Source organism: Narcine bancroftii, chromosome 14, assembly GCF_036971445.1.
Source record: "Narcine bancroftii isolate sNarBan1 chromosome 14, sNarBan1.hap1, whole genome shotgun sequence".
Lineage (NCBI taxonomy): Eukaryota > Metazoa > Chordata > Chondrichthyes > Torpediniformes > Narcinidae > Narcine > Narcine bancroftii.
This window is the reverse complement of record NC_091482.1, coordinates 31,254,242-31,272,409: the sequence shown is the minus strand read 5'-3', so window position 1 is coordinate 31,272,409 and position 18,168 is coordinate 31,254,242. Positions and strand designations below refer to the sequence as shown.

Genomic DNA, 18,168 nt, shown 5'->3' with positions numbered 1-18,168 from the left:
CGCTGACCTCAGTGAATCCTCCATCCCCAATGAGCCCACCTCATTGAAACTTCCATCCCCAATGAACCCACCTCACTGCAAACTCCATCCCCAATGAGTCCACCTCACTGCAACCTCCATCCCCAATGATCCCACCTCATTGCAACTTCCTTCCCCAATGAACCCACCTCACTGCAAACTCCATCCCCAATGAGTCCACCTCACTGCAACCTCCATCCCAAATGAGACCACCTCACTGTAATCTCCATCCCCAATAAATCCAACTCACTGCAACCTCCTTCCCCAATGAGTACAACTCACTTCAAACTTCATCCCCAATAGGCCAGCTCACTGCAAACACCATATCAAAAGAGCTGAATTCACTGCATTCTCCATCCCCAATGAGCCCACTTCACTGAAACTCCATTCCCAATGAGCCCATCTCACTGCAACCTTCACCAATAAGTCCACCTCACTGCAACCTCCATCTGAAATAAGCCCACCTCATTGCAACCTTCATCCCCAATGAGCCCACCTCACTAAAACCTCTATCCCCAATGACCCAACCTCACTACAACCTTCATTTTCAATGAGCCTACCCCACAGCAAGCCCCAATCTCAATTAGCCTACCTCACTGCAAACTCCATCCCCAATGAGTCCACCTCACTGCAAACTTCATCCCAAATGTGACCACCTCACATCAAACTCCATCCCCAATGAGCCCTCCACGCTGCAACCTCCATCACCAATGAGCCCACCTCACTGAAACCTGCATCCCCAATAAATCCACCTCACTGCAACCTCCAACCACAATGAGTCCAGCTCACCGCAACCTCCAAACCAAAAACGCCACCTCACTGCAAACTCAATCACAAATCGGCTGACCTCACTGCATCCTCCATCCACAAAGAGCCCACCTCACTGAAACTCCATCCCCAATGAGCCCATCTCAATGCAACATCCATCCACAATGATCCCACCTCACTGCATCCTGCATCCCCAATGAATCTACATCACTGCAACCTGCTTCCCCAATGAGTCCAATTCACTGCAAACTAGGTCCCCAATGAGTCACGTCACTGCAAACTCCATCCACAATGAGCCCACCTCACTACAACATCCATTCCCAGTGAGTCCTCCTCACTGTAACCTCCATCCCAAATAGTCCACTTCACTGCAACCTCAATCCCCAATGAGCGCATCTCATTGCAACCTCCATCCAAAAATGAGCCCACCTCACTGCATCCTCCATCCTCAATGAGCCTACCTCACTGAAACTCCTTCCCCAATGAGCCCATCTCACTACAAACTCCATCACCAATGAGCCAACCTCACGGCAACATCCATCCTCAATGAGCCTACCTCACTGCAACCAACATCCCAAATGAGCCCATCTCAGTACAAACTCCATCCCCAATTAGCCCACCTCATGGCAACATCCTACCCCAATGAGCTCACCTCACTGCAACCAACATCCCCAATGAGCACACCTCACTGCAAACTCCATCCCAAATGAGCCCACCTCACTGAAACGTTCATTCCCAAAGAGCCCACCTCAGTGCTACCTCCATTCCCAATGAGCATACCTCACTGCAACCTCCTTCCCCAATGAGCCCACCTCAATGCAACCTCATTCCCCAATCAGCCACCATCACTGCAACCTCCATTCCCAATGAGCCTAGCTCACTGTATCCTCCATCCCCAATGAGCCCACCTCACTCCAAACTTCATCCCAAAAGAGCTCACCTCACTCCAACCTCCATCCTCAATGAGCACACGTAACCTCCATCCCCAATGACCCAATTCACTGCAGGCTCCATTCCGAAGGAGCCCACCTCACTGCAACTTCCATCCCCAATGAGCCCACCTCACTGCAAATTCCATCCCAAATGAGCCCACCTCATTAAAACCTTCATTCCCAATGAGCCCACCTTAGTGATACCTGCATTCCCAATGAGCTTAGCTCACTGCAAACTCAATCCCCAATGAGCCCACCTCAGACCTACCTCCATTCCCAATGAGCCCACCTCACTGCAACCCCCATCCACAATGAGCACACTCACTGTAACCACCATCCCCAATTAGCCCACCTCATTGCAACCTCCATCCCCAATGAGTCCATCACACTCCAAACTCCATCGCCAATGAACCTACCTCACTGAAACCTCCATCACCAATGAGTCCACCTCGCTGCAACCTCCATCCCCAATGAGCCCACCTCACTGCAACTTCCATCCCCAATGAGCCCACCTCACTGCAACCTCCATCCCCAATGAGCCCACCTCACTGGAACATCCATCCCAAATGAGCCCACCTTACTGCAAGTTCGATCCCTAAAGAGCCCTCCATATTGCTTTCATCCCCAATGTGCCATCTCACTACAACCTCCATCCCGAATGAGCCCACCTCACTGCAACCTCCATCCCCAATGAGCCCACCTCACTGCATCTCTATCCCCAATGAGTCCACCTAACTTCAACCTCCTTCCCCAATGAATCCACCTCACTGCAACCTTCATCCCCAATGAGCCACCTCACTGCAAACACCATCCCAAATGAGCCCACCTCACTGCAACCTACATACTGAATGAGTCCACCATACTGCAACGTCCATCCCAAATGAGTCCACCTCACTCCACCTTCCATCCCCAATGAGCCACCATCACTACAACCTCAATTTCCAATGAGCCCAGCTCACTGCAACCTCCATTACCAATGAGCACACCTCACTGCAACGTCCATCCCCAATGAGCCCACCTCACTGCAAACGACACCCTAAATAAGCCCACCTCACTGAAACATTCATTTCAAATGAGCCCACCTCAGTGCTACCTCCTTTCCCAATGAGCTTAACTCACTGCAACCTCCATCCCCAATGAGCCCACCTCAATGCAACTTCCATCGCTAATGAGCCCACCTCACTGCAACCCCAATCCACAATGAGCCCACTTCACTGTAACCCATCCCCAGTGAGCCCACATCACGGCAACCTCCATCCCCAATGAGCACACCTCACTGCAACGTCCATCCCCAATGAGCCCACCTCACTGCAAACGACACCCTAAATAAGCCCACCTCACAGAAACATTCATTTCAAATGAGCCCACCTCAGTGCTACCTCCTTTCCCAATGAGCTTAACTCACTGCAACCTCCATCCCCAATGAGCCCACCTCAATGCAACTTCCATCGCTAATGAGCCCACCTCACTGCAACCCCAATCCACAATGAGCCCACTTCACTGTAACCCATCCCCAGTGAGCCCACATCACGGCAACCTCCATCCCCAATGAGCACACCTCACTGCAACGTCCATCCCCAATGAGCCCACCTCACTGCAAACGACACCCTAAATAAGCCCACCTCACTGAAACATTCATTTCAAATGAGCCCACCTCAGTGCTACCTCCTTTCCCAATGAGCTTACCTCACTGCAACCTCCATCCCAAATGAGCCCAGTTCACTGCCACCTCCAACCCCAATGAGCCCACCTCACTGCAACATGATTCCCTATTTAGCCCTCCTCACTGCAACCTCCATCGCTAATAAGCCCACCTCACTGCAACCTCCATCCACAATGAGCCCACCTCACTGTAACCTCCATCCCCAGTGAGCCCACATCACGGCAACCTCCATCCCCAATGAGCCCACCTAACTGCAACCTCCAGCCTCAATGAGCCCGTCACTACAAGCTCCACCCCCATTGCGCCCATGTCACTGCAACTTCCATCCCCAAAGAGCCCACCTAAATGCAAACACCATCGCAAATGAGCCCAGTTTACTGCCACCTCCAACCCCAATGAGCCCACCTCACTGCAACATCCATCGCCAATGAGCCTACCTCACTGCAACCTCCATCCCCAATGAGCCCACCTCACTGGAACATCCATCCCAAATGAGCCAACCTCACTGCAACTTCCATTCCTAAAAATCCCTCCACACTGCAACTTTCATCCCCAATGAGCTCACCTCACTCCAACCTCCGTCCTCAATGAGCACACGTCAATGTAACCTTCATCTCCAATGAGCCAATTCAATGTAGGCTCAATCCCGAAAGAGCCCACCTCACTCCAACCTTCATCCCCAATGAGCTCACCTCACTCCAACCTCCGTCCTCAATGAGCACATGTCAATGTAACCTCCATCTCCAATGAGCCAATTCACTGCAGGCTCCATTCCGAAAGAGCCCACCTCACTGCAACTTCCAACCCTAATGAGTCCATCTCACTGCAAACTCCATCCCAAATGAGCCCACCTCACTGAAACCTTCATTTCCGATGAGCCCACCTCAGTCCTACCTCCATTCCCAATGAGCTTACCTCACTTCAACCTCCATCCCCAATGAGCCCACTTCACTGCAACTTCCATAGCTAATGAGCCCACCTCACTGCAACCCCCATCAACAATGAGCCCACCTCACTGCAACCTCCATCCCCAATAAGCCCACCTCACTGTAACCTCCATCCCCAATTATCCCAGCTGACTGCATCCTCCATCTGCAATTAGTCCACGTCACTGGCACGTTCATCCCCAATTACACCACCTCACTGCAACCTCCATCCCCAATGAGCCCACCTCACTGGCACATCCATCCCCAATGAGCCCACCTCACTGCAACCTCCATCGCCAATGAGCCTACCTCACTGCAACCTCCATCCCCAATGAGCCCACCTCACTGTAACTTCCATCCCCAATGAGCCCACCTCACTGCAACCTCCATACCTAATGTCCTCCTCACTGCAACTTTTCACAATGAGTCCACCTCCCTGCAACCTCCATCCCCAATGAGACCACCAGACTACTACCTCCATCCCCAATGAGCCCACCTGACTGCAACCTTCATCCCCAATGAGCCCACCTGACTGCAACCTTCATCCCCAATGAGCCACCTCACTGCAAACTCCACCCCGAATATGTCTACCTCACTGCAACCTCCATCCCCAATGAGTCCACCTCACTGCAACCTTGAAGCCATACCAGTTTCTCTAGTTTGAATTTTTGAAGATTTCTTATTTCATTCCTGCTCCTTTTGCAGCTGTCCAGCTGAGAAGACTCTTTCAAAAATTTTTGTCTCTAAATCACTCTACCTCTCTGATCACCTTAATTTAGCCAAAGTTTTAGTTCTCTGCCCCAAATGTTCCTCTTGTCACTATGTGAAAACACAAAAGTGCAAGAGTAAGAACTCAGCCTCTTTTTTATAACATTCCTCTGAAGCACCCTCGGACATTACATATTAAAGATGCTACATAAAGTCAAGTTGTTGTTTCTCTCAACACTAAATTATGGTGTTTCTCTTAATAACCTATTTGAGACAAGTCATGTAAATGACAGTGCATTTCCATTCCCCAGACTTCTTCACTGCAATGTCATTCTGTGCTCTTGAGCATAATGAAGTATTTTAGAAGGACAAAGGATCATATTTGTGTTCTTCCTTTCCAAAAGTGTTAGGATTTTTTTGTACTCCACCAAATCATAGAGTATATTGAAATCTACTTTTCTTTTCCTTTTGGTGAAATATGGCTTGATATCCACAAGATGATTGTCTTTTGTTTTGACTATTTCAATGCATCATAGGTTATTTGTAGCCACATGTATATCTACATTGTTGAAAATTTATTCTTATTATTATTATCACCTATTTACGTATAAAACTAAAAAAAAATTGAAAAAGCAAGATTTGTGTTTGGTTGATTATTTGTCCAAGACATGGACGAAGGGCTCCGATTCACTGATTCATTCAGAGTCTTCGAAACCCATAATGGAACAGACAACATGAATCAAAAAACAAGTGTAGCAGAAATTGCTGTTGCCCTTCCTGACTCTGAATAATGGGAGCAGTCATCTCAAAGCCCTTCCTCCATCAATTTGCTGGAGGTCATAACCCTCTTACTTCCAGAATGACAAATTTTTAAAAAAATAAACTGGAAGAATTACTCCCTTCACTCGATCCTGGAATTCTGATGCTCTACCAAATACTTTTGACATAGAAAAAATAATCTCCAGGACCTCAGATTCTGTATTTGTTCATTGGTCTGTGTTAATTTAGTTACAAACTTATTTGTTCTCCATTTCAACAGCTGCACATTCAATCCCAAACCAGAACTAACAGCTGCTTACTAGATAAGATATCACAAGGATCTCGCCAATATTGTTCATGGTTAAGCCTACAAGTGTAAGTCTACAAGCCTACAACTCAGCCTGCTAAAGGGGCAACTATTTTGAAAAGTTGAAATCTAACTCTTGAAAGGACTGTTTGCTCCAAGTTTTACTTAATGTTCATTAAATTACACAACCAAATCAATCAACTCTGGACAAAGGTACAGCAAAATGTTTGTAGGGTATTTCCTATCAAAATGGCAATAATTGAAAAAAAAATTAAATGTAGATATACAGCACGGTAACGGGCCCTTTCGACCCACAAGCCCATGTCATCCAATTACACCCTAGTATGTTTTGAACAGTGGGAGGAAACCAGAGCCCCCAGACACAGGAAGAACGTACAAACTCCTTACAGACAGAGCGGGATTCGAACCCCAGTCCTGATCACTGGCACTGTAAAGGCATTCCGCTAACCGCTACGTCTACTGTGCCACTTTAAAAAGTGATCACGCCTAAATTGCATGCAAATATTAAATCATAAAACAAAAGATTTGCAGAATGTTGAACATTAAAACAGTGCTTTTCAACGTTGATGTGAAACTTCCATAATTTATACACCCGGTTGAAACATGTAATAATGTCACCAGATTAAATAAGAGGATTGAGAAAGAGGGAGGATTAGATTGAGGATATGACTGCTCTCAAATTGCTGTGATCCTGGGTAACAGGCCAAGAGTTTCTGATCTTGGAGATTCCCCAAGATTATGAAGCAATCCTTCCTAAAATAGGTGGATGACCCAGCGAGACCTGGTGGTGTGCTGGAAATTTGTATTACTTTTGTGTCAAAATACAGTTTCCAAGACAAAAAGGCAGTATCAGCCGCTTCGCAAAATTCACTGTAACTCAATTCTATTTATCTGCTGCATCTCCATTTCCCTTGATACTTGTGACATAACTGACCTATTGATGTTGGCCTTATCGAACAACCTTCACTTTTTAGAGGAAGAATTTAATCGTTTAAAATCTACTTTTCCACTTCCCTTCTGAATGGCCTATATAAAATTTAAGATTGTATCCTTTTGATTTCCCCCATCAGAAAAGATTATTTCTTGGTATTTATCCTTCAAAATGCTTTGAGCATTTTAACATCTTGTTCAGACCAGTTTTCAATATTATTATTATTCACTATGGTTTTGTCCGATTGTGACAACATGAAACACACCAGTACATTCAATGATTGGCCTAATTTTAATTTTAAATTTAGACATACAGCACGATAACAGGTAATTTTGGCCCACGTATCCATGCCGCCCAATTTACACCCATTAACCTTCATCCCCAGTACGGTGGGAGGAAACCAGAGCCCCCAGAGAAATTCCATGCAGACATGCGGAGAACGTACAAACCCCTTAATGACAGCACGGACTCAAACCCCGTCCAGTCCCAACTGGTGTCGCTGTAAAGGCATTGCAGTAACTGCTGTGCCAAACGTGCTGCCCCTTTTATTATTGTAACACACGAGGGAGAAAGGAACCAAAAGATTCATTGAAAAATGTTTAATTACGTTTAAAAAGAGAGGAGAGAAAATAAATAATAAATACTTTATAATAAATTTTACAATGAAAAGGTTTATGATAATATTTTTGAAATAAAACACACCACATGTGGTTCTCAGGATTTCATACAGCCATTGCACCTCTAAAAAGAGTTGTTATTCTGCTCCGAAAGATGGGGAGGGAGGTGATGTGGGTGCAGGTGTGGCACTTACTGCAGCCACAGGGGAAAGTGCTGGGGGGAGTGGGGGTGGGCAGTGCTGCGGAGAGATGAGTGGACGAGGGACTCACTAAGGGAACAGTCCCTACAGAAGGTGGAGAGGTGGAGGAGAGGGAAGATGTGTCTTGTGGTGGGATCCTGTTGTCGGTGGCAGAAATTATGGAGGATAATGTGTTGGATAACAACGACCAGGTTCTTCTGGGAAGAGTGGAGGCAGCAGATCAGAGCTGCAAGTCGGGAGATTGTGGAGCTAGGGGAGCAGGCTGGAGAAACTCTGCAGATCAAACAGCGTACTTTGCTTTTTTTAAATTTAGACATACAGCACGTTAACAGGTCTTTGTGTCCAATTATACCCAATTGACCTACAACTTCCAGCACATTTTTGAATGATGGGAGGAAACCAGAGCCCCCCCGGGGAAAACTCATGGCAAGAGTTCCAGTCGGGTCCAGAATTGGCAAAACCACTGACACAGGATGCCTATGACATCCAGTCCAAGAAATGCATGGTCCAAGAGAACTCAGAACACTTGAATGGGAACGTATCACTGGGAAGTCATCAATCTGTGCCCCAACCTGGAAACCAAGTCCGGCCGAAATGGTGATTCATGGTCACAGGAGTGATGTGGAAAAGATTATCACATCTTAATGCAGAGATTTTTTAAAATCTTCAGTCGCATATCAGGGAAAAAGGGAATTTTACAATTGAATTTCTTGGCAAGGTTCATTCAAGATTCATTAAAACTGATTTTATATTCCTGGAGAGCTCCTTTGTTATTTATGTGGGGCTGAGAATCAGGAGTGCAAAGGACAGGGAAGGGGGAGGCAGATTTAATCTACTTAAAATATTATATAAACTGATGAATGTTAAAGTGTGATTGCATTGGCCCCTTTTTTTCTCACAACTCTCGTGCTCAACTTGCAATTGTGCCAACTTTGCTTCAGGAATTATAGTAACTCTATAACATCTCCTTCTCACTGACTATCAACACAGGTGCACCTCAAGGATGCTGCTTAGCCAACTGCTCTACTCTACACCCATGACTGCATGGCTCGGCACACTTACAATGCTATCTACAAATTTGTTGATGACACCACGGTTGTTGGCAGGATCACAGTTGGCAATGAGAAAGCGTACAGGAGGGAGATAGATCAGCTGGTTGAGTGGTGTCACACCAACAATCTTGCACTCAACGTTAGCAAAACCAAGGAGATGATCGTTGACTTCAGGCGGAAATCAGGAGAATACGAGTCAGTCCTCATCGAGGGGTCAGCAGTGGAAAGGGTCAAGAACTTCAAATTCCTGGGTATCAACATCTCTGAGGACCTGTCCTGGAGCCTCCATGTTGATGCAATCTTGAAGAAGGCTCGCCAGCAGCTACACTTTGTGAGGAGTTTGAGGAGATGTCACCAAAGACTCTCGGCAACTTCTACAGGTGGGCTGTGGAGAGCATTCCGGCTGGTTGCATCACTGCCTGGTATGGAGTCACCAATTCTCAGCACAAGAAAAAACTCCAGAGGCTTGTTAACGTGGCCTGTGACATCACCAGACTTCACCCCATCGAGGACAGCTAATAGGGGCTTTCTTCCGAAAGCAGTCTTTATCCTCAAGGACCCCCACCACTCAGGCCATGCCCTCTTCACTCTGCTACCATCAGGAAAAGGCGCAGGAGCCTGAAGGCGAGCATTTAGTGGCATAAAGAAAGCTTGTTCCCCTCTGCCATCAGATTTCTGAAATGAACAATGAACCACAGACACTGCCTTACTTGGTCTTTTTCTTTTTCTTGCACTATTTTTTTGGTTATTTGTTGCAAAACAAATTTTGTGGTATGTTCATGACAATAAATTCTGAGTTTCCACTGGGGAAACTCACTTTATGATATTATACTGTTCAAGTTCACGCCGTTGAATTTCAGAAGTGTTAACATTGTCAGATCCAATCATGGAACAATCTCCCACTCATCATTCATAAAAATAAGAAAATTTCTGGAGACTTCCGCACTGAAACGGACAAGAAAGGCAACAGCAGATGGTGGGCATTAAGCAAAAGAAGGAACCTGCTGGAGGAACTCAGCGCATCAGTGGAGGGGAAAGGATCCCCAACACTCCACCAGAGACCACTGGAATCTGGAGCAAACTGGAAAGGCGTTCCATCTTGTGCTTCACAGACACTACAGTTGTGGTCTGAGATACCAGTAGGATGGCACCCCTCTTTCCTCTCTTAACACATCTTAATTCTCATACTCTCCATTGGAACCCCAATTGATCAGCTTCCAAAACCACCCAATGCTTGCGGTACAATGGTGGGCAAAGAAGTCTCTCCCTTCAATATGCCACCCATCACCTTCTATGTTATTCTGAGTATAACCTGAAATATAGGCACAGTGCATATGGTAATGGTATCTGGTTCCTAACCCCAGGCAGATGTTAAGTGACAGCACTGGCAATAGAGAAATATCAGGGAATCAGAGAAAACTACTGCACAGGTTTCCATGCTGATTAAAGGAGATCTATTTGGGATACTACTATCTCCTAACTTGTGACACTGTAACTTACAAAGAAACAGGGTCTTTTTAATGAAGGCGGCTGCCTCAGTCGCCCTCTCTGACAGCAAGTTCCAAATTCCAAATACTTTCTTAAAAAAGTCCCTCAGCTGCCCTCTAATCCTTCCACTCATTCCCAGAAGTCGATATCCATTCAATATTAATCCTCCTGCTGAGGGGAACAGGTTTCCTGTAATTTTACACTGCACAATTAAATTTCTCTCGCCCTCCAGTGTAAAGAGAACAAGATTAACCTAGCTAATTTTTCTTCAAAGCCATAATAATCCAACTCTGGTAACACCCCATAAATTTGCCCTGGCCTCGCTCTTGTTCTGCCACATCTTTCATATCCCAAACCAATTTATGGTCAGAATGTACTTTTATTACAATCATTGTTGTCAAATGGCAACCAATTTCCACCAAGAAAGTTCCCAAAATCTGCCTTAATGACAGGAGTTGAAGGATACATACTGACTGGAACACAAGGGACAAATCTCCTCCTTCGCCATCTCTCTGAATAATCACATCTCTTTGTGGGAACAGATAGAGCCTCAATTTGAGGTGTCACTAAATGACATCAATTCTATCTGGTCAGCACCTCTCTAAGATTGGACCTTGTGCTAAGATAGCTGGAATGGGATTTGAACTCAGTTTTCTGCCTGTGAAACCAGTGAAGTCCAGATTACAGACCACTGTTAACCAGCACTCTGTCCAAGACACCTGCCATCTGCTCCTGAAGTTCCCTCTTACCTGGAGCACTCTCCTCAGCAGTGAACTCCTGCTGGGAAGACGGCTGATTGGTGAGGCCCAGAGAGGTACATGCTCTGTTCTTACCTCAGTTGATGAGTCTGTTGAGAGGGAGACCAGAACAATGCAGTATCTCAAAGTGCAATCTGGAGTTACATTTGAGGTGCAAGGTACAAAGAGGGCAGGTGAGGTTTTAAAAAGGAAAGGGGAGTAAGAGGGATGAAGAGATCAAGGGAGGGAATTTCAAACCAACTAAAGGCATGACTGCTGATGGGATCACTTTATTTTTTAATTTAGACATACAGCATGATTACAGGCCATTTTGGCCCACGAGGCTGTGCCACCCAATTTATACCCAATTAACCTACATTTCCAGTATGTTTCAAATGGTGGGAGGAAACCAGAACCCTGGGGAAAATCCATGTAGACACAGGGAGAATGTACAAACTCCTTAAAGACAGCACCTTGGCGCTGTAACACCACTGCACTAACCGCTATGCCAACCATGCCGCCCCACGGGTGAAGTTGTGGGATACCTTTGAGGGGTTGTGGAGATAAAGATGTTTTCAGTAATAAGGAGGAGTGAGTCCATGGAGGGTTAGCAAGGATAAGAGTTTGGAGCTCCTGTAGACCAGTAAGAAGTGTTGGGTGAGATGGGTTTGGGTAGAGTTTGATCAGAAGATGGCTGAGGAGGTCACGAATGATCAAGTCTCCAGTAACAAAGGTAAGGGAGAGGGTTTCAGCAGCAGATGAGCAAGGACAGGTGAGTGGAAGAAGGCAGTCGTAATGATGACGTACAGGGTCATCAACACTTGCCATTGAGTGGGCGACAAAAACAGAGTTTGTAATGGAATCCAAAACGATGACTTGGTGTGATTGGAGGACGTTTCTGCTCACTCACTCCATCCTGATTGACAATGGCAATGCTGAGAGAGGTGATGATAAGGTAGAGCTGGGTGCTCTCAGTGGAACCCCCTGTACCAGGTTCTTGCCTGGTTTAGAGGTTATGAGTTTGAGGGAGAAACTGGGCATATCTAGGTTGCTTGTAAATTTTTAAAATTTAGACATACAGCACAGGCTATTTTGGCCCATGAGTCCAAGCTGCCCAATTTACACCCCATTAACCTACACCCCCGGTACGTGTTGAATGGTGGAAAGAAACAGGAGCCCCCAGAGAAAACCCACGCAGACACGGGGAGAATGTACAAACTCCTTATAGACAGCATGGGATCGAACCCAAGTTCGGTCCCGGTCACTGGCGCTGTAAAGACATTGCACTAACTGCTACACCTACTGTGCCCATCGTGTTCTCTGGAGCGTAGGAGGTTGAGGGGAGACCTAATAGAGACTTACATAATCATGAGAGGCATTAATAGGGCGGACAGTCAGAATCTTTTCCACAGGGTAAAAGCGTCACCCACTACATGACATGCATTTAAGGTGGGCGGGAGAAAGCTTAAGGGAGATGCACAGGAAAAATATTTTACACAGAGTGCCGAGGGTGTCTGGAATGGATTGCCAGGAGTAGAAGCAGATACAATGGTAGCATTTAAAGGGCTTCTCAACACATAAAGGCAGGGGTCCAGTGCAGCGGGAGCTCACCGGAGTGCCACTCCAGCACTTCAGGGGGCCAATCCAGCACCTCAAGGGGTCTCTCCGGCACCTCAGGGGGCCACTCCAGGCATCTCAGGGGGCCACTCCAGGCATCTCAGGGGGCCGCTCCAGGCACATCCTTATCATAGTTTTTGGTGAGTTTCAGCACCTGAAATATGAGCACTGCACCCCTGCAAAAGGTCCATACAGCAGCTTTAGTTTAATATGGACATGGTGTTTGGCACAGTCATGTGCTCCAAAGGGCATGCTCCCGTGCTGGAATGTTCTATGTAACTTGTATCATCCACTAATTTTCCATATCACAATTAATCCTGGTCCAGAATCCTAATTTCAAGCAGTAAGAGTAAAATCGTACAAACATCTACCAAGTCCTGAATGAAATTCACCTGTCACCTTGTATGACAGTGGCAGGGCTTCTTTAGGGTCAAGACCTTTTGCCTTGTATTTTCAAAGGAACACGTGAACAAAAAAATGTGACGAGGAATTTACACAATAGTCACCGCGTGTTCAAATGGGAGTAAATCCCACTAATCAATTATTGATATAAACAGTAACTCAGATTCAAAGAGCACCTTTAACATGGGAAAATCTCTAAAGACAGCATCATTAAACAAAACGTAATACTGAGCCACATCATGATATGGCAACTTAATAATAGCTCGATGCTCCAGTGACATGCAGTTCCATCCCTGTGTAAATCTACCTCACAATGGGGCTTAATGTGAATTGTACGTTTGGAGGCGTGAGATTCGATGTCATCTCCTAGGACGGGTGTGAAGGGGGGAAGAAAATCAAACCAAGAATTTGTATGAAGACGCCCTGCAGAAATCCTAGCCCGCCATAATCACCATATTGTGCTCTAAAGGCAGCCATTCGTTTCTATCAAAGGGAACAAATTCTCCAGAAGATGCTCACCTTCTTTGGGTCCGGCCACTGCTGCAGCGCCTCGGCCCATTGGGCTGGAATGCTTGTTGACCCGTCCAGGGGCTTTCAGCCCACTTGGCTTCAGCAGGCTCATTTCAACAACGTCTGGCTCTCTCTCCTGCAGACAATGATTGTTCTCTAAGAGGACTGGCTGCTGGCTGCTTCACAAATCTCTCCAGTTTGTCACTCCCTCATCAGGACAGGACCTAATCGTTAACGAGAAACAGAGAGAGAGAAAATCTGCATCACATCTGTAATCAACCAATTGGTTCTGCTGCAGAAGACAGCGGGAACCCACCCAGCCTCCATGGCGTGATCAGGAGAGGTGCCTTTTATTCGGCATCCTTACCGTTTCCTTGCCTCCAGCACAGCGTGCTCCACTGGCTCTTGCTGCCCCTGGGCTGTTGTTCCGCTGCAGCTGCCTAGCTTCTCCCTTTGGCTGCTTGTGCAGGATGCAGAGAAACAGAGAAAAGCTGACAGCACCCAGTCACATGGAGCTGCACAGACCCAGTGGGGATTGGAGGAATGAAGCGCGGCACGTTTGCCAGTCATTTAGAACAAGGAATCCAGGAGCTGTCCAATCCCTAGCTTCGGCAAAAATAAAACCAGCATTCTGACAGGCAGAGAGAAGCCTCAGTCTCCACCAGCCTCCAGACTGAAATACCCTTTAATTTGGACAACTAGCACGGGCTCGCATCTATCCAGTGTTCACTGGGCACTGGAAAGCTGTGATTTGACTCCCAGCTCTGCTGAATAAATGAACAAAAGGAAAAGTGATGGGGGGGATGGGGGGATGGGAGGGGGTGGGGAGGGCGCTGCCTCCTGCAGCCGCCTGTTGTTCCTTCGCCAGCCTGCCTTATGGATTATTCATTGGGGAAGCAGCTGGGACAGGAAATGAATGTCAAACAAAGGCGGAAGCTCAAAATTCTGCTTCAAGTGTTGCTTCCTGCTCTCAATCTGCCACAGAAAATCCTGCTGGAGGAAAAGTTGCTGTTAGAGTATGAAGTTAAATCATGTGCTTCTGACAGCAGCACTCAGCTACCTTGATACTGTAATCACTCTCAAAAAATATGTTTAAAACCAAGCTTTTTAAAAAACTGCATTGTTACAACATGATATTCATGGAGAGAGAGGCAAGGCATCTGCTCCTGACCTCTGCTTCTACCACCAGTGTGATATAGAAAATTTAGGTTAAAAAGACTTAAGTTAAAATGTGATGATTAATCATAAACAGGGAAGCCAGAACGGACAGAGAGTTTACTAGCAGTCAAGGACAGAAGGAGCTGCTGAATATGTTTTTTTAAACCTATCTTTTCATGGTCATAGTGAGAGACATGCAGGAGACAAAGGATTGATAAGAAGTGTGAGAAACAGAATTCAGTGAATGTAGAGTTCACAGCGTACGTAACGAACGTGATAATTAATAATGCAGTTATACTTAGAATGTTTTTGTAATACTAACCAATTAAAACAGTATTAATAAGAAGGGGAAGGGCAAATAATAAAGGTATAAAAATCAATGCACTGTATGTATCGGGGCTTAACTGGTGAGAAACCAGTTGAGTCCAACTCTGCAGACTTGTAAATAAAGCTTGTCGTGTCATCAGTTTTAAAGAGACTCATGTGTGAGAAGTTTTATTTCTGACAAATGGGGGCTCGTCCGGGATCTACACTCCGGCCGTGAGGGGAGGCGAGAAGAGGGACATCGGAGGCGGTGCACCCCGCTGAGTTCAGCGGCTCCTAGTCCCTTGCTCGTCGCTTCGGGCGGCTTGAGCGAGTGGTATCCGGACAGGGTGACACGACAAGACGGAGAGGAGAAGGGTGACGGTTCAATCCCCGGGAAGACACCGGTAAGTGACGACTTACGATTGTGGTGTGGGGATTGGGTAACAGGTGTAACGGGATAAACCTGTTTGGATAAAAACCTAACGGAATAGATTAAGTATAGATCTTTTGTCGTTGTGTGAGGACCCTGTCGTGGGACTCTAGGATAGACCCCAGGGAAACCTCGGCGGTAACCGAAGGAGGGACAGCACCTCCGACGAAGTGCCGAGAAGAGAGGGGTCAACCCCAGGAAAACCTCAGCGGTAACCGAAGGAGGGACAGCACCTCCGACGAGGCGTCTGAGAGGAAGGGAGTAGGGTCCAGAACGAGAGGGTCCTCAGCAACGATAAACAGATCTAGGTGGGAAAATGGGAGGATCAAAATCTAAGGGCTCGTCTGAAAATTCAGGACAATTCCTGGGAGTACCCCTTGACAGCCCTTTGGGGAGAATGTTTGAAAATTGGGATAGTAAAAGATATCGGGACAAAAACAAGAAAAAGATGGTCCAATATTGTCTCCTTTGGTCAAAACAACCTATTAAAGGTTCCTCGGTCTGGTGGCCGAAATTTGGATCTGATGAGGATTGGGTTAGACAAGCATTAAACATATATGTAAATTCGAGACCAAAGGTGAATCAAGAAGAGTCAGCATATGCATTTTGTTGGGTTCCCTGGCCAGGATCCTTAACAGAATGTTTTAAATTGAGAGTGGCAGGAGAAAAGAAATGGGAACCTCTGGACAACCTTCCCCCTCCTTATATTCCCCCGGTGCCTACTGCGCCCGAGGAAAGCTTATTACCGGAGGGGAAAGGTGATGAATCTGATTGCCCCGAAGGGGGCCGGGATAAAAAGGATGAATTAAGGGAGTCGGACCCTAAACTTCCACCGGTAAACCGACCCTGGACAAGATCCCAGACTGGTCCAGGACCATCAAAGTTTTCAATAAACCTAAATCCCCTGAGAGAAGTTCCTATGGGAGGACCGGGAGGGGGAACGGGATATGTGAATGTTCCCCTAACTAGTACAGAGGTGCGGGGATTTAAGAAAGAAATGAAAAAGTTATTGGAAGATCCTATAGGACTGGCTGAACAGCTTGACCAATTCTTGGGACCAAACACATATACATGGGAAGAGATGCAGGCAATAATGGGAACATTATTTTCACCCCAGGAGAGGCAGATGATTCGACGGGCTGCCCTCCTCATGTGGGAATATGAACAACCTGGGGACCCTAGACCCCATGAACAAAAATATCCCTTAAATGAACCCAGGTGGGACAAACGAACACCCGAGGGATTGGCAAGTATGAGACAATATAGAGAGTGGACAATTAAAGGGATACGGGAGGCTGTGCCAAAGGGTCACAATTTTACCAAGGCATTTGGGAACCACCAGGGGAAAGACGAGTCCCCTACTGATTTTTTGGAGAGGGTGAGAAAGAATGTCCAACAGTATGCTGGTGTGGACCCTAGTACACCAATGGGTGAACAGCTTATTCGAATTGAATTTGTTTCCAAATCATGGCAAGACATTAGAAAGAAACTAGAAAAGGAGGAGGACTGGAGTGAAAAACCCCTAAGTGAACTGTTAAAAAAGGCACAAAAAGTATATGTGCAGAGAGAAGAAGAAGATCAAAAGAAGGCGACAAAGGTTATGGTACAGACTATCCGACAGATGAATGCTGAATCCAGAGGGGAAAGAAAACAAAACCTTCCTCTAAACAATCCAAAATATCCAAGAGAGGGAAGACCCCGGAGGTTCGTTAAATGCTATTACTGCAATGAGGAAGGACACTTTAAGAGGGAATGCCCCCGATACAAGAGGGAATTGCGTGCCCTCGAACTTATGGAAGAAGATTAGGGGTGTCAGGGGTTCCAAATGTTAGGGACCAAATATAAGAGGGAACCCCTGGTAAAACTAAAAATTGGTCCCAAGGGAGAAGAGGTGGTGTTTATGGTGGACACAGGAGCGGAACGAAGTAGTGTAATAACTGTGCCAATCGGAACTGAGCCTATAAAAAGTAATTTGACAATTTCTGGGATAGAAGGGGCTCCCAGAATGGTATCAATAATTCCCCAAGTAACAGTAAAACTGGAAGAAAGAGAAGGGGTACAAGACCTCTTGTTATTACCTTCGGCTGGATTTAACCTCCTAGGAAGGGACTTACAGGCTCTCCTAGGTTTGGGTGCCCTCCCTGTGGACGGAGAAGTGCGAGTCCACCTCTGCGCTTTAAAGGAAGAGGATGAACGGCAGATTGACGAGAGAGTCTGGTATAAGGAGGGAAATCGAGGAGGTCTGGACATCCCACCTTTACATGTCACATTAATACCAGGTCATCAGCCGGTAAGGAAACGTCAGTATCCTATTTCTTTGGAAGGGAGAAAAGGGCTACAGCCGGTAATTGAGACTTTAATACGAGACGGACTATTAGAAGAATGCATGTCACCTTATAACACCCCTATACTCCCAGTAAAAAAGTCAGATGGATCCTATCGCCTAGTTCAGGATCTAAGAAGTTTGAATGCTATTGTTCAGACCCGCCACCCAGTGGTGCCTAATCCCTATACTATTATGAGTCGGATTCCCCCAGACCATGAGTGGTTTAGTGTTATCGACTTAAAGGATGCCTTCTGGACTTGTCCGTTAGAAGAGGAAAGTAGAGATATGTTTG

The 18,168-nt window shown here is 46.4% G+C and overlaps 1 protein-coding gene across 1 annotated transcript in view; it reads right to left on the bottom strand.

Moving 5' to 3' along the window:
* LOC138750008 (CAP-Gly domain-containing linker protein 2-like) overlaps positions 1 to 14,447 on the bottom strand; it is a 107,253-nt gene extending 92,806 nt beyond the window's left edge. The window contains exons 1-2 of the mRNA XM_069912159.1: positions 14,024 to 14,447; positions 13,666 to 13,880 (exon numbers count right to left, since the gene is read on the bottom strand). Coding sequence (XP_069768260.1) covers positions 13,666 to 13,768 — 103 coding nt within the window. The 5' untranslated portion in view covers positions 13,769 to 13,880; positions 14,024 to 14,447. The remainder of the gene's footprint in view (positions 1 to 13,665; positions 13,881 to 14,023) is intronic.
* Between the last annotated feature and the right edge of the window lie 3,721 nt (positions 14,448 to 18,168).